The 22,084-nt window shown below is 39.7% G+C and overlaps 1 protein-coding gene across 12 annotated transcripts in view; it reads left to right on the top strand.

The window, feature by feature from the left end:
* pparg (peroxisome proliferator-activated receptor gamma) overlaps positions 1–22,084 on the top strand; it is a 202,766-nt gene that overhangs the window by 155,942 nt on the left and 24,740 nt on the right. For 9 of the 12 annotated variants that reach the window (XM_069939855.1, XM_069939852.1, XM_069939847.1 and 6 more), the window contains 4 exons: positions 4,150–4,383; positions 5,556–5,725; positions 5,972–6,110; positions 13,349–13,548. In XM_069939855.1, the coding sequence (XP_069795956.1) occupies positions 4,158–4,383; positions 5,556–5,725; positions 5,972–6,110; positions 13,349–13,548 (735 nt within the window). In that variant the 5' untranslated portion in view covers positions 4,150–4,157. Of the gene's footprint in view, positions 1–4,149; positions 4,384–5,555; positions 5,726–5,971; positions 6,111–13,348; positions 13,549–13,805; positions 14,199–14,236; positions 14,488–22,084 lie in introns of those variants that run through there. The other 3 variants (XM_069939856.1, XM_069939857.1, XM_069939859.1) reach the window with 3 other exon arrangements.

The following is a 22,084-nucleotide window of genomic DNA, read 5'->3' as shown; positions in this document are numbered from 1 at the left end:
CCTCTATCCTCAAAGCCCCCCACCACCCAGGCCATGCACTCTTCACTCTGCTACCATTGGGAAAAGGGGACAGGAGCCTAAAGACTCAGCAGCACAAGGACCGCTGCCATCAGATTCCTGAATAATCAATGAACCAAAAACAGTGCCTTACTTTTTGTTGTGCACTATTTTTTTTGAATATTTATTGTTGTCAGGTAGTTCATAATCTGAATGTTTGCATTATGGATGCTGCTGCAAACACCAAATTTCATGACTTGTTAATACTGTTTGTGTGTGTATGGCTGGCCTGCCTCTTTTTGATTGTACCTGTGGCCCCTCCCCATGATTCCCCTAATAGAGGCAGCAATGCCATAAACCCCCCCGCCCCCAGAACAGCTCAGGTCTTGGGTCAACAACACGAGACGTACCTTCTGTTTATGGTAATAAAAGCCTATCAGTCAGGTAATTTCTAGTCTTTGGGGTTATCGATAGCGCGTCTTTCACAGTGAGGAATTCTGATTCTAACTTGTTTAAATTTGGGCTTATTAAACATATCAGCTTTATAAATTCCATAGCTAAGTTCCAAACAGTACTAAATAATATATGTAAATTGGAAGGGGTAAAATGTAAATCAAAGTGATGGAAATTTATTTGGTATTATTTCATATATACATTTGAGGTGAAAATGGATTTTAAAAAAACTCAAACCCCACAAATTGTGGCTAAGTTCTTTGAAAGTTTCCTTTCTACTCAATCACTACGCAAACATAGTAAAATTCCTTGGGATTATATTGTAGGAGAGGCAGCATCACAGCAAGACATTTGCATAGACACGTAGATTGGAAAAAATTACAAGTAGAGGCCAATGAGACCAGCTTAGGATGACAGCTTGGTTGACTGAACAACTTGGTCCTAAGGGCCTGTTTCCTTGTGGATAACTTAACTCCATGACTTCTATTGTCTAGAATGAAAAAAGTAACAGGCATCACTCCAAAGTCATGTTAACCTTAATTGAAAATATACAGCCGCTGTGTTAAGGCTGGTTTGAAGTTCTCGAATTTTTGAGACCAGCACAGTGACATTTAACTAAAAAGGCTATATTGGTTCAACAATGCTCAAAAGTGCTTGAGGAACCATAAAAGCAATAGACAGTCGATGTTTTTGCAGCCTGAGCCCTTCATCAGGGATCCCAAAATTGGACGAATGCCCAAATAAAAAGGTGGGGGTGAGGCGTTTGAACCAAATTGATAACTACAAGATTTCTTACATGTTTTGTTTCATATAAATAGTTTTAGTGCTGATCCCAAGTTCTAGACATTAGACCAAGTTACCAAGTGGGTGGCATAGCAGTTAGCGCAACAGCGCCAGCAATCAGGGTTCAAATCCCACACTGTAAGGAGTTTGTACATTCTCCCCGTATCTGCATGGGTTTTTTTCTGGAGCCTCCAATTTCCTCCCATCCTTCAAAAATTTATCAGGGTGCAGGTTGAAGGGTATAATTTGGGTGGCATGGACTCGTAGGGCCAAATTGGCCTGTTAAAGTGCAGTATGTCTAAAACTTTTAAAAATTAAATCAAATTGGTGGTTTTATCTAACATTACAATTTATTTTTTTCTGTATTTGAAGTTGATCTTCATTGGAGATCTGAAATATTTAATTCCATACTTAAATGCATTTAAAAAGATAGGTTTTATGCTTTCCATCTTTTTGGGTGGATTTTGTGATTATATTAAGTAGAATATTTGTAGCAGTACTTATTTATGCTTCGGTTACTTGGTCTAATGTAAAAAAATAGCAGCTGCCTGAAGTCTTGTAATGAATTTTCAATGCCTTAAGATTATGCTGATGTGATGTGGTGAAACAAAGGAAGTATTTGTGCTGAGTCTGACTCCACAAACATAGATTGTAAAAATCTGTAAATGAATAACCTATTTGTTACAAACCCGATCACTAAATTTAGTAAAGCTAGTGATTATATAGCGATCATTTTTGTTGTGTAATTATGCAATATATTTTTACATGCTTTAAATCCTATTATGGTTGTACATTCTGATTCTGAATGACCTTAATTTATAAAGCATACATTGTGCAATCCGTAGCGCTGATTGAAACATCTAGAAAATCATTATTTGCAGGAGATTTGGAGATAACTTATTAACAGCTGGCTGTACAATTTTCTGCAATTGATACAGGAGAAAGCATGTTCAAGCATTTGAAACGCTGATTGGTAAAATGTAGCCATATAATCTTTCCAACATGGAAATATGTATTCAAGAATTTACTTACATTTTATTTAATTTTGGTCTATACTAATTGCCTGAAGACTTATTAATGTAGATGCATAGAATCAGATTTTTTAATCCATAGGTAAGGGAGAATTTTTAACCTTTCATATAAAACCACAATTGAGGTAAAAATAGAAATGAAAAAAAAGGTTTTAAACAATTGGGTGGACTTTAGTAGTTTTAATCTCACTTGGCAATATTTTTTTGTCTTGTTCGACATTCAGATGTGAAAGATTAAAGAATGATAACATATGCTCATGAACAGTTTCATAGCATTTGGTATCTTCTGTATTTAGGGTCCAGCATGTGACCAATGTGTAAGGTCAGTAATACTCCTTTATAAGTTAAGGCTTGTCACTGCTTGTCAAAAAGGACATGAATCTAGAGGCCTAAGAATAAATTGAAATTATTCCAGAAACCTGAGTGATTCAGGTGGGCTGACAGCACAGATCATGCCTATATGAACAGCCTGCCCAATATAAAGAGGTATTTGAACTCAAATCAAACTGCTCTTGTTTATTTTCATTGTGTGATGACATTGTTTAATGGGTTTAATGTATCCTATATGTTGAACGTTGAGTGGGTGGGGAGGGAGGTGAAGGAGGGAGGGAAGGGAGGGGGAAATAAAGGGGAGAAAATGACACTGTGTATATTCAAGAGGGAAATGTTTGTGTGTATTTTGGTCAGTATGGTTCATAGTGTGAAAAATTAAAAAAATTAAGAAAAAGCAAACTGCTGGAGGAACTGCTCTGAGTCAGGCAACGTCTGTGGGTGGAAATAAATAGTCCATGTTTCAAGTCGAGACTATGTAGGCTAACTCTTTCCCTTGACAGATCGTGCCTGACCCATCGAGTTCCTCCAGAATTTTGTTTTTAGCTCCAGATTCCATCTTCTGTCTCTTGTGCCTTGAGGTTTTTGAGCTACCTGCTGTGCTAGCAGACCCCCTCTGCTATGTCATTTGTACAGTGGAAAATCAGGAGTTGTGGAGTGGGGGAAGGTGATAACTGCTGAAATAGTGAGTTGGGGAGAACACACTAGCACTTCCGTATATAATTTTGGGACAGTGGTGGATTTTGTAGAACTCTTGCCTCACAGTTCCAACAACCTGATTTGTACTTTCTGGTGTTTGCACATATTGTCTGTTACTGCGTGGGTTTCGTCTGAGTGCTCTAATTTCCTTCCACACCCCAAATATGTGCAAGTTAGTAGTTTGATTGGTAAAATTCCCCTTGTGTGTACGTGAGTGGTAGAAGCTGGGAGGATATGATAGGAATGTGGGAAGAATAAAAATGGGACGAATGTAGGATTAGTATTAATAAATGCCTGATGCTTGGCGTAGACTTGGTGAGGTGAAGGGCCTTGTCCAACCTGTTTGACACTGTTACTCAATTATTACAATGGTTGCAGGAGTAAAATTCCCTTTAATGTTGGACCCATTCATTGGAAACAAACTAATACATTGGCTCATCAACCAGATGGTAGGTCTTCAATTAATATAAGGAAAGAACATAATGCCTGGTTTGAATATATGCTCAGCCTGCTTAACACAAATACAAGAAAGGTCAATAGCAATAATTCTAAAACATACTTTTTCACTATATTTCATTGCCTATTCAACTACGTGATAAAAGAGAAAACATTATTGTACTGGAATGGTAATGAAACCTTGTAAATAATGTCAACTGAATCACTTCAAATGCAGTTGAAAATCATTTAACTATTTTGATCATAATCCTCCTTCAATATGGACATATCATCATTTGAAATACTTTAATTCTCCAAGTTAAATACATGTTCCTGTTATATTACTGGCTACCTGTATCAGTTGCACAAATATCCAAGCAAGGCGACTTAAAACAATTGCAATAATACTTTTTTTTTGCAGAATAAAGAATGGTAGACACACAATTGCCTTTATGGCCCATCAGCTTTGCTATGGGTACAATGGACCTGTCAGACTTTACCAACCTTTCTCATTCCTTCGATGTAAAGCCGTTCACTGCTGTAGACTTTTCCAGTGCTCCTACATTCCACTATGAGGATCATACAGCAACCTCTTTAAGATTCGATGAGACTTCGTCAGACTATAAATATGATGACAAACTTCTGGATTATCAAAGTATGTTTTACTTTCATTTCAATTCATATGAAATATAGTAATTAATAATCATTCATTTCCTTAAATTGAGCTGCAGGATTTGAATTCCTTTTATAATGTGTATGTGAGCAAAGTCTTGTCCTCTTTTGATGACGTCATTGAATAAACTAGTAAGCTTAAGAAGCACAAAATTGAGAATGGAAAACAAATGGAACATGTTAATTTATACTATAGAGAATAAGGAATGAATACATATATGGGAATTAAGGGAGACTAATTGGAGTCATAGAGTTCTACAGCATTGAAACAAGTCCTTTGGTCCACTTGTCCATATAGACAAAGATAGACCTATTGGCCTTTGTTCGCCCATATCCCTATCCATGAACCTGTCTAAATGTTTTTTGAATGCAACAATTATCCCCGTGTTTACCACTTCATCAGGCAGCTCATTCCAAATAGCCGTCATTCTGTTTGTGAAGAAAGTGTCCCTCGGGTTCATTTTAATAAACAAAGTTTTAAATGAGAGAAAAGGTTATCAAGAAAAATAATGGTTTAATTCCACAGGAAGTAGAATGAGGGTACCAATTAAGTAGGTCGGAGAAGCCACAGGCCTTGCCATTTTGGTGCAGGAAATAGGTCTGATTATGTTGCGAATGTTAATGATGTGGTAAAGTTTCATTCATTCAAGTCTCGTGCATATTTTTTTTCTATTTGATTTGCTAGATTTCCAAACTGGAAGTTACACAGTTTTTCATTTTCATTATTTTAAGACTTTCTGAATATATCACCATTAAATTCAATACTGGATTAAGAATAAATCCCTGGCTGTGGGACTATGCTCCTCCCTTGTCCCTCTCCTTCCCCCCCCCCCCCCCCACCACCATTTTGTTCAGCCACCTACCTACATTTTGTTCATTCCTTAATGAAGGGCTCAAGCCGAAACATTGGTTATATATCTTTATCTTTGCAACATAAAGTTCACTGTTTAACCTGCTGAGTTTCTCCAGCGTTGCATTTTAACTTCAATCACGGTGTCTGCAGACTTGCGTGTTTTACTCTTGGCTGTTTCTATGCTGTATATCCTATGTAATTCTATGCTTATTTAATGCCCAATATGAAATTAGTCCCAAATTTCTCCAATCACTGAGACTACTCTTGTGAATTTTGAATAAAATTAGACCTTGTATATACAGGCTCCATTAAAGTTGAACCATCTTCCTTCAATGAAGCACCAGGGAAAGGACCAGCACATTCAAAGCTGCAAGATGATTCATCAAATTCAGCCCTGACTATTGAGTGCAGAATATGTGGAGACAAGGCTTCAGGTTTCCATTATGGGGTCCATGCTTGTGAAGGATGCAAGGTACGGTGCTCCATTTACTTTTGATCAGGATAAAGAAATATTTGTTTAGAATACAGGGTATTGAGTATTTGATCTTTTACACATTTAATTGCACACATAATTGAAAATATTGTATGAATCAGTAAGATGCTGCTATGAACTTCACCTATTTCAGCATTGCAAAGTTCATTACATACAAAATTTGTTAATGTTATTCTTGTATTTTCCATCCTATGATATGAATTAATTAACATTGATTTTTAACAGGGTTTTTTCCGGAGAACAATAAGACTGAAGTTGATATACGATAAGTGTGACCTGAACTGCAGGATTCAGAAAAAGAACAGAAATAAATGTCAGTACTGCAGATTCCAGAAGTGTCTCACGGTTGGCATGTCACACAATGGTGAGTGTATGTGGCAATATTTCTTGCTAACCATATCAATTTTTAGTTCTCAAAATGTCAAGAGTTTGCAAAAATATTCCAAAAAATTTTGACCTAACAACATATAATGTATTTTTTTCTCATCATTAAATTTGTTCCTTGCTTGGAGGGCAGTCAGTAATATTAACTGTTCCTCAGGTCCTCCTTGTGTCACTGTAAATATGTAGGAGGAAATGTGCAGGCAGATCTTGACTCAATTATCCTCCCTGGGAAATGTAGATATAGGATAATAAAGTATTTGGAATCTTAAAAAAAATTTCCAAATACTTGTCTCTCAAATGGTTACCACATGTTTAAACTTCTTCCCTAACCTAGAAGGATAATTTCATTACTCACAGCTGAAATGGTGCATGGGAAAAAGGGAAAACTCTGAAGTCAGCTTCTATCAATTATGCATGCACAATTCCATTAAACAGCAGATGAATCATTTTTTTGTCTAATAAGTTTTTAAGAACACTTCAGAGTTACAAACCTGACATGTGCCCACAACAATCTTATTTTGAAGAAGTAATGTATACACCTTGCCACATAGACTTGCAGTAACATCCCATTAATCCATTTGAAAATCTTTATGGTTTGTTATCTGGCTTACCAGAGGATATCTGCCGAGGGTCCCCTGAATCTCACCAGGGAACTAGTTCTATGCTCCCTTTCCCTTCACTGGGCCCTGGTTCCCTTTTAACTCACAAGGTTTACTGGAAAACTGTTATAGTAAAATCCCCCTTGTCCAGAATTCAAGCAACTGACAGCCTAAAGCAACCAGCAAAAAGAAAATCACGGAAAATAAATCAGTAAAAAATAAGAAAGATTAAAATTGGCATCCCTAGTCGTTAGTTCACCAATCACACAGCATGCAATCTCAAGCAACCGGCAAATACGCTTATCCGACATCTACTAATCCCCACAGGTTCTGGATACTTTATAATGCTGTTAGTCATCTTCAAAAATTATGTTAATTAAAAGTGCCTTATAGTAATAATAGGAATAATATCCAATCATACAGAAAATCGAGTACAGCAGCATCAAAATCCCATGTGCACCACACTAGCAGAGTTTTACTGTGTTTGCCAATTTTTAGTCTTGCAAAAGCACTATTCTTGATCCATGCTAAATGAAAGGACCATTTCAAGCTTCAACAAGTGTCAATTAAACATATATTGCAAACAGCTATCAATTTTATTCTTCCCTTGGAGTTAATAAAAAGAAAATCTTTTGGGTCTTTAGGCAAGAATCCTGATTTCTGGATTACTAAAATTTAAACTGTTAAGTTTAGACCTACTGCATGGTAACAGCTCATGTGCTCATGGCCCCCATTTACACTGAATTGACCTCCAACTCCTGGTACATTTTGAACGGTGGTAGAAAACCAGAGCACCCAGAGGAAACCCACGCAAACACAGGAAGAACATACAAACTCCTTAAAGACAGCGCGGGATTTGAACCCTGGTCATTGGGGCTGTAGCAGTGTTGCGCTAACGGCACAATTAGGTGCTCCATTGTGTTTCTTGCTGATGCACCATCAATTACCACAAAAGACTGGCAGACTTGTATTGACTATAGACTGGAGCCGCAAACAACCTCATCGATTGATCATGGCAGGATGAATAGGGAGCATGCAAGCAGTTATAGGTAGGATCAGTCTTGGAAGGTGTGTCCAGCCAGCAGTAGCCAATCACAGTATAACAGTAGTTTACCACATTCACCCCTCCTTTTTAAGAAGAGTCCTGCAGGGTAAAAAAAAGAAAACTAAGCAAATATATACACTCATACATATTTTACAGGTCAAGTCTGTCAGGGGGTCTCCAATGCCGCAGTGAACTATGTGGTAACGGGGCGCAGCCTTGGCACCCTGAGCAGCCTGTAGGGTTGGTCTGTCGTCACCAGTTACAGTTCACCGGGGGGGGGGGGGGTGGGGGGGGAGGGAGAGGTGAAAGGAGGAGGAAGTGTGGTGCTGATGCATCATGGGTGACAACAGTTGCTGGGAATGGAGCAGGTTCAGGGACCCCCAAGATAGCAGTGGGGGAGAGTGTCTGTTGGTGGTCAATAGCAGTCGGAGGGGTGCCCGATGGTGCCAAATCCTGGTTCAAGACTGTGTCCTCGCGCCCATCAGGGAAGGCCACATAGGTTTGCGTGGAGGAGGTGGACCCTCTCAACCAGTGGGTCAGTCTTAGATTGCCTGGCATGCTTCCGAAGCAGGACCAGTCCCGGGGAGATTAGCCAGGCGGGCAGCGTAGTCCCTGAAGTAGACTTCCTAGGGAAGGCGTATTGTTAGTGGCCATATGTAAGAGCAACCATACAGAGTGGATCACGTATGGGAGGACTTCTTGCCAGTGGGAAACAGGGAGACCACATGACCTCAGTGCCAGGAGGATGGTTTTCCAGACCGTGGCATTCTCCTTTTCCACCTGTCCATTCCCTCTGAGATTGTAGCTGATGGTTCTGCTCATGGCGATACCACTGGCCAGCAAGAACTGCTGCAGCTCGTCACTCATGAATGAGGTCACTAGATGAAGCAGGGGTATCCAAAGAGCATGAAAACATTGCAGAGGGCCTTGATGACTGTAGCTGTGGTCATGATCAGGCAGAGAATGGCGAAAGGGAAGCGTGAGTGTTTGTCAATGACGATAAGGAAGTAGACGTTCCTATTCAAGGAAGGGAGAGGCCCCTTGAAGTCGATGCTCAGGCACTTGAAGCGGCAAGTAGCTTTGATCAGGTGCACCTTGTCAGGGTGGTAAAAGTGCAGTTTGCACAAGGCCCAGACCTGGCAGTTTTTGGTCATTGTTCTGACTTCCTCAGTGGAGTATAGTAGGTTCCAGTCTTTAATGAAATGGAAGAAACTAATCACTCCAGGTGGCAGAGGTTGTTGCGGAGGGTGTGCAATTTGTCAATTTAGATATGGGTACAAGTCCCACGGCATAGGGCGTCCAGAGGCTCGGTAAGTTTCCAGGATATCATAATTATAGATGGACAGTTCGATTCTCCACCTGAGGATTTTATCATTTTTGATATTGCCACTCTGCTTATTATTGAACATGAAAGCGACCACCCGCTGGTCTGTCAGGAGGGTGAATTGCTTACCAGTGAGGTCGTGCCTCCAGTGGCGTACTGCCTCCACAATGGCCTGGGCATTCTTTTTGACTGAGGTGTGGCAGATTTCAGGACCTTAGATAGTGTATGAGAAGAAGGCGACGGGTCTGCCCACTTGGTTGAGTGTGGCAGCCAGGACAAAGTCAGATGCATAGCTCTTCACTTGGAATGGTGTGGACTCTCTATAGCAATGCATTGGTGCCTCGGCAATGTCATCCTTGATACATCCGAAAGCTGCTCGGGCCTCTACTGGCAGGGGAAACGAGGTGGCTTTGACCAATGGGTGAGCCATTGAGCGTAGCACGAGAAGAAACCCAGACATCTCTTCAAGGTTCTGAGGGTGTGGAGAAGGGGTAGCTCCAATAGAGGGCACATCCAGTCAGGATCGGTTTCAACCACGCAGCCAAGAATGGCTAGTTGGGATGTCTGGAACATACATTTCTCCTTGATATTAATAAGGTGCATGAACTTTGCAGCTTGGAGAAATTTTCGAAGGTTGGCATCATGGTCCTGCAGGTCATGGCCACAGATGGTCACATATCAAAGTATGGCCTGCAGTTTATAGTGGTCCACCATGGGGTCCATCTCCTGCTGGAAAATTGAGACCCCAATGGTGATGCTGAAGGAGACCTAGAAGAAGTGGTAGAGAAAACCTCCTCTGCAGTATACTGGCAGTCCTCTGGGCGGATCAGGAGCTGGTGATAGGCCAACTTCAGGTTGATCATGGAGAATATGCAATATTGTGCAATTTCATTAATCATATCGGATATGCGGGAAAGTGGGTACACATTGAACTGATGATGGTCTGGCTATAATCTATGACCATTCTATTCTTTACTCCTTTCTTTATTACAACCACCTGGGCCCTCCAGGGGCTATTGCTGGCCTCAATGATGCCCTCACCCAAAAAATGCTGAACCTCTGACTTGATGAATGCTTTGTCTGAGGTGCAGTATTCCCTGCTCCTGGGGACCACCAACTTGCAGTCAGGGGTGAGGTTCGCGAACAGCAGTGAGGGGTGACTTTGAGGGTCAAGACCCCACAGGTCATGCACAGAAGCCCATCTAGGAACTGTTCATTGCAAATGGTGAAGAGGGGATGGGGCCCATCAAACTTCAATGTAATGCTCTTAAGTTGGCACTAGAAGTCCAGCCCCAGCAGCAAGGCAACACAGAGCTGCGGCATAACGAAGATCCTGAAATATTTGTAAACTGTGCCTCCAACGGTCAAAGTCACTACACAGGACCCATGGACATCTGCCTTGTGCAATTTTGATGTGAGTGATATCTTATGGTTGACTGGCTGTACTTTGACGAATAGGCACTTAGTGGTATTGGGGTGAATAAAGCTTTCCATACTCCTTCAATTAAACAAACAGTTCATTACATGCCTGTTTACCTGGACGTCCATCATGGACCTGGCAAGTTTATGTGGTCCCTCTTGGTTCAGGATGATGGAGGCCAGTGTAGACTTGCTGTCCGAGTCCAATGAGGGCCCGAATTCCCAAGATGGCCACCTTCGCTGTTCCCCCATAGTGCTGTAGGCCCGAGAAAATAGCGCTGGCCACATGGTCCAAGATGGCAGCCCCCATGACTCGCACATGGCGTCATTAGTCCACAGAGAAGATGACACCGATCATACTGACTGGGGTGGCAGCTGTCCACACATGGCTCTGCTAAGTTTCACGAGCGGATTAGACTGGCAGACTTTTGCATAATGTCCTCTTTTCCTGCATCTAGCTCATACTGCCTCCTTGGTAGGGCAGCGTTTCCTCGGGTGCTCGCCCTGCCCACAGAAGTAGCATTTGGGGTGATCACCTGCCATGGCGGCCAAGGTCAGGTTGCTAGAGATGTGCAGTGATGCCTGCAACCAGTCGCTCGCGGCGCGGGATGATCCCCCATCCCAAGATAACGGCCGAGTAGTCATCTGAGTTTTGGAGGGCCACCTCCAGCGTCTCTGTTAATTTAACCGCCCCTTGCAGGTCTAGTACTTTCTGTTCCAGAAGTCACTGTCTTATGTATTTGGACCGAATGCCGGCCATATAGGCATTCTGGATGAGGTCCTCAGCATTCCAGGCAGCTGACATAGCTTTGCAGTTGCACACCCTGCCGAGGCCCCAGAGAGCCCATAGGTACTCAGCGTTCGACTCACCGGGTCACTGTTTCCTGGAGGCCAGGAGGCGCCTTGAGTAGACTTCATTCATCCTTCTGTGATACTGGACCTTCAGTGTAACCATGGCTTCCGCACACAATTTGGCATCATTGATCAAGACAAGGGGTCCAACTCATGAGAAGAGGAGTTTTAGTCTGTCCTTGTCCATGTTAACAACGTTCGCAGTCACCATCGGGAAGTCACCATCAGGAAGTCCTCAAAGTTCGAACATGTTTGGGGCATCAGACGATTGAGGGTCTGTGTTAAGTCTCTCGGGTTTCAGGTATTGTTGCATTTTTGTATATCCTATAAATGGTATTTCTAAACAACCTATGTAGCACTGAAAATTTACATTTACGTTAGTCCTTCAGCTTCTATAAAAGTAACATTTGGTTTTTTTTTTACTGATTCCTTTGTGAACTTTGCTTGATCCATTCTCTTTTATTCTCTCTTTGTATGCTTTCTCTATCCGACCTGATATTGATATTCAACATTCTAATTTACACCTCCTTGTTTACTGATTCTTGCGCTTAATTGGTTAAGGATTTATCCTGCTGCATTCTGAAATCAGACCACATATGGTTCTGACTAGGAACATGCTATACGTTTGACACTTAAAGGCGGTAAATTCCACGTAAAACCTCCCAGAGTGTCCATGAGTGTGTGTAAGTGTGACAAGTGGTCAGTGAGACTGAGAGAAATATCCAACCCAATTTTGATACAGAGGAACATGGGAATATATAGAGTAAATAACACTTCTGGATTGTTACATGGTGGTTTTGGAACTGGAACCAAAACTGAAATGAAGATGTTATTTCAAGGATAGGGCTATATTAATCTTACCAGTGTACTTGGAGGATTTTTTAAAAGGATGGAAGCCTCTAAGTCATCATGAAAATTATGAGTTCCCATGTGAAAAACAAGTCTTCTCCTTCTCCAAGCTGGGCTAAGCAATTAAAGGCCAATTTACAATGTATATATCAATTAGATTACTGAAAAACAAAAAGATCTTCTCTACCTTCCTTTTTGTGAATATTGTGACGAGCTCCTGTTTTAGTAAAATGAGATTATCACTGTAAGGGATGGTATAGACAGGAGGAACTAATGGTCACAGTTAACATTTAACATTTCACACAAGCACCATTACAACACGAGTCACAGCCCACCGACAATTCGATACATTGGAAGAACTGAGGGAAGGCTTGTCACGGTCTGTTCCAGATTTGATACATTTGCAAAGACATTGTGATTTTGCAAGGGAGAACCATTCTGACGGCTGAAGAGAAAGCAGCTTTTTGAAGCAGGTCTTGTGGCCGGCCATTTCTGTGGAATTCAGAGCAAAGCCTGCTCTGTGAATGGCTGGGCCTTTTCGGTGGATTGACCTGTGTCGGGAGGGTCTTTTGGGAAGCAAAGTGCTTCATTTTGATTGTGACTAACAGTGAAAGTCACTTGGAGAGACCGGTGCCAGGGTCTTGGAAGCTTTGTGGAGGCCGCCCAGTTCAAGTCTTGCCTACAAAAGGACCAGGAGTGTTATGAGCACAGCTTGTGTGGATGGACATTTCTTCAAAGGCAACACAAGGAGAATTTGTAGCCACAACTCCAGTCTTCCCATCAGTTCAACATTAATTCTGGGCATCAAATTTCAAAGACCTACACTTCAACACTGAATTTAAAAAACTGAACTTTGAAGTAACTTTCGAGATATTGGCCTTGACTGTAATGGTTTGGGTATATCACACACACATGTACTAGACACCTGCATATAGTTGGGGATAGATTTAATGTCAAGGATAGTTTAAAACTTGGAGTGAGAAATAAAATCAATGTTTTAAAATTAACACTGTCTGGTTCATTGTCTGTTGCTGCTCGTTACACGCGGTTCATAACAAAATGATTTATTGACAAAGTATAGAATTTATTTTAAAACTAAGTGTTCACAGTTGTTGATATTTAATTTGTAGCAATTAGATTTGGGAGAATGCCACAAGCTGAAAAGGAGAAACTCCTGGCTGAAATTTCCAGTGATACCGATCAACTGAACGCTGTGTCTGCAGACCTCCGTGCTCTCGCCAAACATATGTTTGAGTCATATATTAAGTCTTTTCCTGTCACAAAAGCTAAATCTCGTGCAATCATGGCAGGAAAAACAGGGGACAACTCGGTAAGTGGCTTTTGTTGGTTAAAATTTAATTCTCTCATTACTGAATTATGCAGAAATTATGTTTTTATTTTGGCTAGCTTATCTATATAGTTTATTAATTCACAACATTTGGGTATATACCCCTGATTTCTGGATTACTAAAAATTGATGTCCTCATGTTTTGTTTCTTACTTGTTCATTTAAGTTTTTAATTTGTTTGTTTGTTGCCATATACCTGGTACAAGCAGTCTAACAGGTTAACTCTAACATTCCTACAGCCATATAAAGTAGAACAAGAGTACGATTTCAAAGTATAGAATTACAATGAAGAAAAGATTAAGTAGTACAAAGCAAGGTCAGTATGATAGCATTGTTGTGGGGTTAATTCAGGAACCTAATGTCTGTGGAGAAGAAACCATCTTTCAGCCTGATGCACGATTTCACACTCCTGGTGGAGAGTATGACTGGGGCGAGAAGGGTCCTTCAGTATATTGGCTCTTTTTCGAGTTTGTGTGAGATTCTAAGCTGGATTCACTAACCTCTGCAGCTGCTCTTGAGCAGAGCAGCTTCCATACCACACTGTGATGCATCCAGCCAGTCTGCACACCTTGGCTTTGCTGGCGAGGCCAACATGTTTGCTCTTCTTCATCTGCCCTTGAAAAGATGATGGTGAGCCTCATTCTTCCTTTCTGCATTCCTTCTGGTGAAGGTACTTCAACAGTGCTGTTGTAAAGGGAAGTCTGGGATGCAGACACAGTAACAGTGAAGGAACAGCAATATATTTCTCAGCCAGGATGTATGCAGTTTGGATGGAGAATGCAGGTAATAGAGTTTCCATCCATTGTAGCTCTTGCAACCCTCCTACTCACAGGATGTTGATGGTGGGAGCTGTGATAAAATGATTCTGCCATTGAATTTTTTTTTTAATTTTTTTATTTTTCATACTGTGAACCATATCAACCAAAATATGTACAAATATATGTCATTAAATTTACACAGTGGTCTTTTCTCCCCTTTCCCTCCCTCACCCATCCAATACCCATAAATATTCAACATATACAATACAATAAAACCATAAAACAATATTTTCAAACAAAGGAAAATAAACCAGAAAAATGCATCATCTATTTATTGCACACTGAATCTAGTCGTTTTGTCTTCTTATCATTTTCATTCTCATTTTAGGGGATGGAGGTCATAGGCAAGCTCTCTCTGATATGTTCCATGTATGGTTCCCAAATTTGTTCAAAGATTGTGACTTTATTTTTTTAATTATATGTTATTTTTTCCAATGGAATACATTTGTTCATTTCCATGAACCATTGCTATATACTCATGCTCTCTTCCATTTTCCAAGTTGACATTATACATTTTTTTGCTATCACTAAGGCTATCATAATGAATATTTTTGCGCTTTATCCAATTTGAGGCCTAATTCTCTACTTCCTATGTTACTTAAAAGAAATATCTCTGGTTTTTTTGGTATGTTATTTTTTGTAATTTTATTTAGTATTTGATTTAATTCTTCCCAAAATGTATTTACTTTCGTACATGCCCAAGTTGCATGTAATGTTGTTCCCATTTCCTTCCCACAACGAAAATATCTATCTGATAATGTTGAATCCCATTTTTTTAATTTTTGAGGAGTAACATATACTCTGTGTAACCAATTATACTGTATCATGCGTAACCTTGTGTTTATTGTATTCTTCATAGTTCCAGAACATAACTTTCCCATATTTCATTTTTTATCTTTATGTTTAGATCCTTTTCCTACTTCTGCTTCTGTTTATAGTTTATTTCATCATCCTTATCTTGAAGCTTAATGTACATGTTGGTTATAAATCTTTTGATTATCATTTTGTCTGTAATCACATATTCAAAGCTGCTTCCTTCAGGTAATCTCAAGCTGTTTCCCAACTTATCCTTTAAATAAGCTTTCAATTGATGAAAATCAATTGTACCATGAGTTATTCCATATTTGTACTTCAACTGTTCAAATGTTAATAAATTATTTCCCAAAAAACAGTTTTCGATTCTTTTGATTCCTTTTCACTCCCTTTATCTAAAGGAAAGGTTGTCTATTGTAGAAGGGATTAGCGGATTTTGCGTCAATAGTAATTTTGATATTTGATCATTCATTAATTTCCTCTCTAAGTGGATCTTCTTCCATATATTAAGTAAATGATGCAGTACTGGTGAGTTTTTATATTGCACCAGCTTTTCATCCCACTTATAAAGTATATGTTCCGGAACCTTTTCCCCTATTTTGTCTAGTTCTATCTTAGTCCAATCTGGTTTTTCCCTTGTCTGGTAAAAATTTGATAAATACCTCAATTGAGTGGCTCTATAATAATTTCTAAAATTTGGTAACTGTAAACCACCTTGATTGTACCTCTCTGTTAATTTATCTAATGCTACCCTTGGATTCCTCCCTTTCCACAAGAATTTCCTTATTATTCTCTTTAGTTCCTTAAAGAATTTTTCTGTTAAGGGAATTGGTAATGTTTGAAATAAGTATTGTATCCTTGGGAACACGTTCATTTTAATGCAATTTACCCTCCCTATCAAAGTTAGCGGTAATTCTTTCCAATGTACTAAGTCTTCCTGCAATTTCTTTATTCGTGGCTGATAATTTAGTTTGTACAAGTGGCTTAAGTTATTATCTAACCTGATCCCTAGGTATCGGATTGTTTGTGTTTGCCATTTAAATGGTGATTCTTTTTTAAATTCTGTATAGTCTGCATTACTCATTGGCATCACCTCACTTTTATTTGCATTGGTCTTGTACCCCGATATTTCTCCATATTCCTTCAATTTCTTATGTAATTCTTTTACTGATACCTCTGGTTCTGTTAGGTATACTATGATGTTATCTGCAAATAAGCTGATTTTATACTCCTCCTTTATTTTTATCCCTTTTATTTTATTTTCTATTCTTATCAGTTCTGCCAAAGGTTCTATTGCTAAGGCGAACAATGAGGGGGATAGTGGACATCCCTGTCTAGTTGACCTACTTAATTTAAAGTGACTCGATACATATCCATTTACTGTTACCCTCGCCAATGGTCCATTATCCAATGCTTTAATCCAATTTATATATTTTTCTAGTGAATTGAATTTCTGTAATACTTTAAATAAACAATTCCACTCTACTCTGTCAAAGGCTTTTTCTGCGTCTAGAGAAACAGCCACTGTTGGTTTCTTATTTCCTTGAACTGCGTGAATTAGATGAATAAGTTTGCAGACATTGTCCGCTGTTCGTCTTTTCTTAATAAATCCAGTTTGATCTTGTTTTACTATTTTAGGTACACAATCGGCCAATCTGTTTGCTAATAATTTTGCTATTATCTTATAGTCTGGGTTAAGTAGAGATATTGGTCTTTCTGATGCTGGTGTTAGTAGATCCTTCCCCGTCTTTGGTATTACTGTAATTATTGCTGTCTTACATGAATCTGTAAGTTTTGTGTTTCTTCTTTCTGGTTCATGACTTCCAGGAGAGGCAGAATTAATAACTCTTTAAATGTTTTATAAAATTCTATTGGAAATCCATCTTCTCCTGGTGTTTTATTGTTCGGTAGCTTTTTTAATATATCCTCTACTTCCTCTATTTCAGCTGGTTTTATTAGTTTGTTTTGTTCCGCTTCTTGCAATTTCGGCAGTTCTTTTATCATCTTTTCCCTCATTCTCAGTTTGGTATAATTGTTCATAAAATTCCTTAAAATTTTCATATCTCTGTTGGATTATATGTAATTTGTTTGTCCTTTTTCCTTGATGCCAGTATCATTCTTTTAGCTTGTTCTGTTTTAAGTTGCCAGGCTAATATTTTATTTTATTTTTCTTCCAGTTCATAATACTTTTGCTTTGTTTTCATAATGTTCTTCCTCACCTTGTACATTTTTAATGTTACGTATTTAAATTTTTTGTCCGCCAGTTCTCTCCTTTTTATTATATCATCCATTTTTACTAATTCCTTTTCTGTACTTACTATCTCCCTTTCCAACTGCTCTATTTCCTGATTGTAATGCTTTTTCATCTTAGTTACATAACTTATTATCTGCCCTCTAATGAAGGCTTTCATTGTGTCCCATAATATAAATTTGTCTTTCACTGATCCTGTCTTTATTTCAAAATATGTTTTAATTTGGCATTCAACAAACTCCCTAAATTCCTGTCTTTTAAGTAGCATGGAGTTTAACCTCCATCTATATGTTCTTGGTGGGATGTCCTCCAGTTCTTTTGCTAATAATAGGGGTGAATGATCTGATAGTAATCTAGCTTTATACTCAGTTTTCCTAACTCTCCCTTGAATATGGGCTGACAACAAAAACATATCAATCGTTGAGTAAGTTTTGTGCCTACTCGAATAATATGAAAACTTCTTCTCTCTTGGGTGTTGCCTCCTCCATATATCCATAAGTTTCATTTTCTGCATTGAATTAACCATAAATTTGGCTACTTTATTCTTTTTACTTGTCTTTTGTCCAGTTTTATCTAACATTTGATCCAAATTAAGGTTAAAATCCCCTCCTATCAATATATTTCCTTTTGTGTCTGCAATCTTCAAAAAAATATCCTGCATAAACTTTTGATCCTCCTTGTTGATTGATACATTTTTTGTTAACTAGTATGGCTACACCTCTAGCTCTTGAATTATAGGATGCTGCCGTTAAGTGTCCTACCTAGTCTCTCTTTAGTTTGTTATGTTCTGCTTCGGTTAGATGCGCTTCCTGCACAAATGCTATATCTATTTTTTCCTTCTTCAATAAATTTAATAGCCTCTTCCTTTTAATTTGGTTATGTATTCCATTAATGTTTATAGTCATATAGTTCATCATGGCCATCTTGCATACATCTCTTTTCCACCTCAATCCCCCTTTTCCCCATTTTCATTTCATAATTTTCTCTCATTACACTTAATATAAGACAACATATTTAAGACAAAGTACCCCTGCAGTTCCCACATCCACTAATACCTTAACCCCAAAAGTTCTCCCCTTCTCTGAGTTGCCCCATACCCCTTGCTGAGCAAACACAACTCCCCTTTTCATTTGGGTTGCGATCTTGTTCGCAGCGTTAACTGATTTTGCAGTGGCGGTTATTCCCCCTCCACCCAGCCCTCTCCAGAAAACATTTTTTTTAACACGTATAACAAAGTTCTCTCTCTTCTTTTTTTCCCCCTTACTCCCTTCCTTCCCTTCTCTTTTCCCTCATTAGTTCTTACATATCCATTGTTTTTACATCTTTATATATACTTTATCGCCATTCTTCATTCTTGTTACATCTCTTCATCTCTTCTCCTGTCCTGCAAACGTTCTGCAAATTCTTGTGCTTTCTCTGGATCCCAGAACAGTCTGTTTTGATCCCCGGGTATAAATATTTTAAGCATGGCTGGATGTATGAATTTGTAACTTTTTTCCATAAAGTTGATTTCTCTGTATTAAATTCCTTCCTCCTCTTTAAGAGTTCAAAACTTATGTCTGGGTAAAAAAATATTTTTTGACCCTTATATTCCAATGGTTTATTATCTTCTTTAATTTTATTCCTTGCCCGTTCCAATATATTTTCTCTTGTCATATATCTCAAAATTTTTACTAAGGTGGATCTTGGTTTTTGATGTGTTTGTGGTTTCAATTTTTCTCTTAAGTCATTCACTTCCATTTCTACAGCCACTTCCCGCTCTTCCACATTCTCTACTCTTTTCCCTATTTCTGTCATTACCAGTTCTAACCTTTACATTTTATCTTCTGTCCTTTTCATTTTCTTTTTAATTGCATTAAATTCTAATGACAACCATTCTTTTAATGATCTCATTTGTTCTTCAAAAAATACTTTATCTATATTCTCTTCATCAGTTTTACCTTTTATTTCTCTTTGTCCATCAATTTTACCTTCTCTTTCTCTGTGAAGATCTTGGTCTTCTTCTTCCTCTTCTTCTGTGTCTGTATCTGTGTTTGTGTCTTCTTTTCTTCTTTGTGTCTGTGTCTCTTCTGTTTTTCCTGATGAGCTTCTTATATCTCTTTGTTGGACCTCTTCTTGCTGGGTCTCTTGTTGCTGTTCCTCCCCTCTTGGGCTGTTCGTCTGTTGTGCTTCTTGTCATTGGTCTTCTTGTCGATCTTCCCTCCGTCTGTCTTCCACGTCTGTTTATTCACACCCTCTTCTGTCTTCCTCGTCCTCCAGCTGAGAGCCCTGGTGTCGGACGTCTCTCAGCTGTTCGGTCTGTGACAACCCGCTCCTCTGCTGAACCCCCCTCCCGCCAGTGTCCTCTTTCTCCTCTGATTGCGCACTTTTATTTGGCTCCGAAAGCCATTTTTGTAGTGCACCGGCTGGCGGTCGCGACCCTGCAGGGCAGGTACTAACCTCAAGGGTCGGGCACTCCTCGTCACCACAGCATCCTGTTCCTTCCTGCAGGTAAGGCCTTCTTCCTTCTTTTCTGGTGACTTTTTAATTTTTTTTCTAGCTGTTCTTACTTTCTCCTTCTTGGAAGCCATCTTCTTTCTCTTCTCTGTATCTTTATCTTCTATTTCTTGTACTCTATTTCTGTTATGCTTTGCTTTTTCCTAACTTTTTTTTCCCATTTTCCTGACCGGCCACTACTCTATCACGTGACTCCTTCCGCTGCCATTGAATATTAAGGATAGGTGGTTAGGTGTAGAAGACAATCAATGTTTACTACTTCTCAGATTTATTGTCAGAGTACATGCATGAATTTTTTCTGTGGGTGAGATAGAATTACCATTTAATGGCAGTGCAAAAAATCCTGACTCAACACACACATGAAAACAATGTAAACAAACTGACTTGAGAGAGAGGGGGGAAAAAATCAATAAAGTGCAAAGGTAAGAGTCCTTAAATGAGTCCTTGATTGAGTTTGTTGTTGAGGAGTCTGATTGTGATGGGGTAGCAGCTGTTCCTGAACTTGTACATGTCCTGTGTCATCTATACCTCATTCCTGATGGTAGCAGAGTGAACAGAGCATGTGCTGGGTGGTGTGGATCCTTTATGATTGCTGCTGCTTTCCAATGGCAGAGTTCCCTGTGGACGTTCTCGATGGTGGGCAAGGTTTTGCCTGTGATGCCCACTACTTTTTGCAGGCATTTAAGTCCGAAGATTCAGATAACTACAGAAAGAGCAGGTATGCCCAGGTCATCTCCTGGGTGAAGTGGAGGTTTTGGATGAAAATGGACACAACAAAGGATACCTGACAGATATGGCAGAGTCTAAATCACATAACTGACGTAAACCCAAACCCAGTGCAGTAAGAGATGGCAAAGCGTCATTCCCAGATGAACTCAATCCCTTCTATGCCTGATTCGACCATAAGAAATAGAAGAACCTCCACTGTGCACTCCCACGACCACTGATGATCCTCTCCTGTCTGTATCAGAAGATGACGTATGGGCTACCTTCAGGAGAGTGAATTTGAGAAAAGCATCTGGTCTCGATAGAGTACACAGGCGTGTATTAAGAACATGTGTTAACCAACTTACCAACCCATTCCAGACCATGGTGCAGTCGGTCAGCACACTATCCACCCAGCACTCGTCTATAGAAATTTGCCAGGGTTTTCAATATCATACCGAACCTCCGCAAACTCCTGTGGAAGTAGAAGTGCTGACATGCTTTCTTCATGATGCCATTATGTGTTGGGTCCAGGAAAGATCCTCTGAGATAGTAACGCCCAAGAACTTCTCACATACTCCTCCTCTGATCCCCCAGTATGATTGGTTTGTTCACCTCCAGTTTTCCCTTCCTGCAGTTAACAATCAGCTCCTTAATTTTAGTGACATTGAGTGTGAGGTTGATGTTTAATACACCATTCAGCCAAGTTTTCATTTTCCTTCCTGTATGCTGACTTATCATCCCTTTTTATACAACCCACTACCTTGGTATCATCAGGGAATTTGTAGATGGTGTAGTTGTCATACTGAGCCACGCAGTCCCAGTATCATAGGTGTGGAGCAGGGGGCTAAGAAAGCAGCCTGTGCTGCTCCAGTACTGGTGGTGATTGTGGAGGAAATGTTCTTACCCATCCTCACTGATTGTAGTCTGCAGGTGGGGAAATCCAGGATCCAATTACACCGTGGAGTGTTGAGTTCCAGGTCTGGTAGTTTGCTGATCAACTTTGAAGGGATGATGGTGTTAAATACTGAACTGTAGTCGATAAAGAACATCCTGATATATACATCTTCACTGTCCCAGTGTTCCAGGACTTTGTGTAGAGCCAATGAGATGGCATCTGCCATTGCAAAGATAGGCAAATTGGAATGGATCCATGTTGCCACTAAGACAAGAGCTGTTATGCTTCAACACCAGTCTTTCAAAACACTTCATCACGGTTAATGTGCGTGCTACTGGTTGATAGTCATTTAGGTAGGTTACCACACTCTTCTTGGGCTGCATTCTGATTGATACCTGTTTGAAACAGGTGGCCACCATGCCCTGCACAATGAGATGTTGAAGATATTCATGAATGGGTTGGTAAGTTGGTTAACACGTGTTCTTAATACACGCCTGTGTACTCTATCCAGACCAGATGCTTTTCTCAAATTCACTC

This window comes from Narcine bancroftii, chromosome 5 (genome assembly GCF_036971445.1).
Source record: "Narcine bancroftii isolate sNarBan1 chromosome 5, sNarBan1.hap1, whole genome shotgun sequence".
Classification (NCBI taxonomy): Eukaryota; Metazoa; Chordata; class Chondrichthyes; order Torpediniformes; family Narcinidae; genus Narcine; species Narcine bancroftii.
The sequence above is the reverse complement of the archived record's forward strand: the minus strand, read 5'-3'. Positions and strand labels throughout refer to the sequence as shown.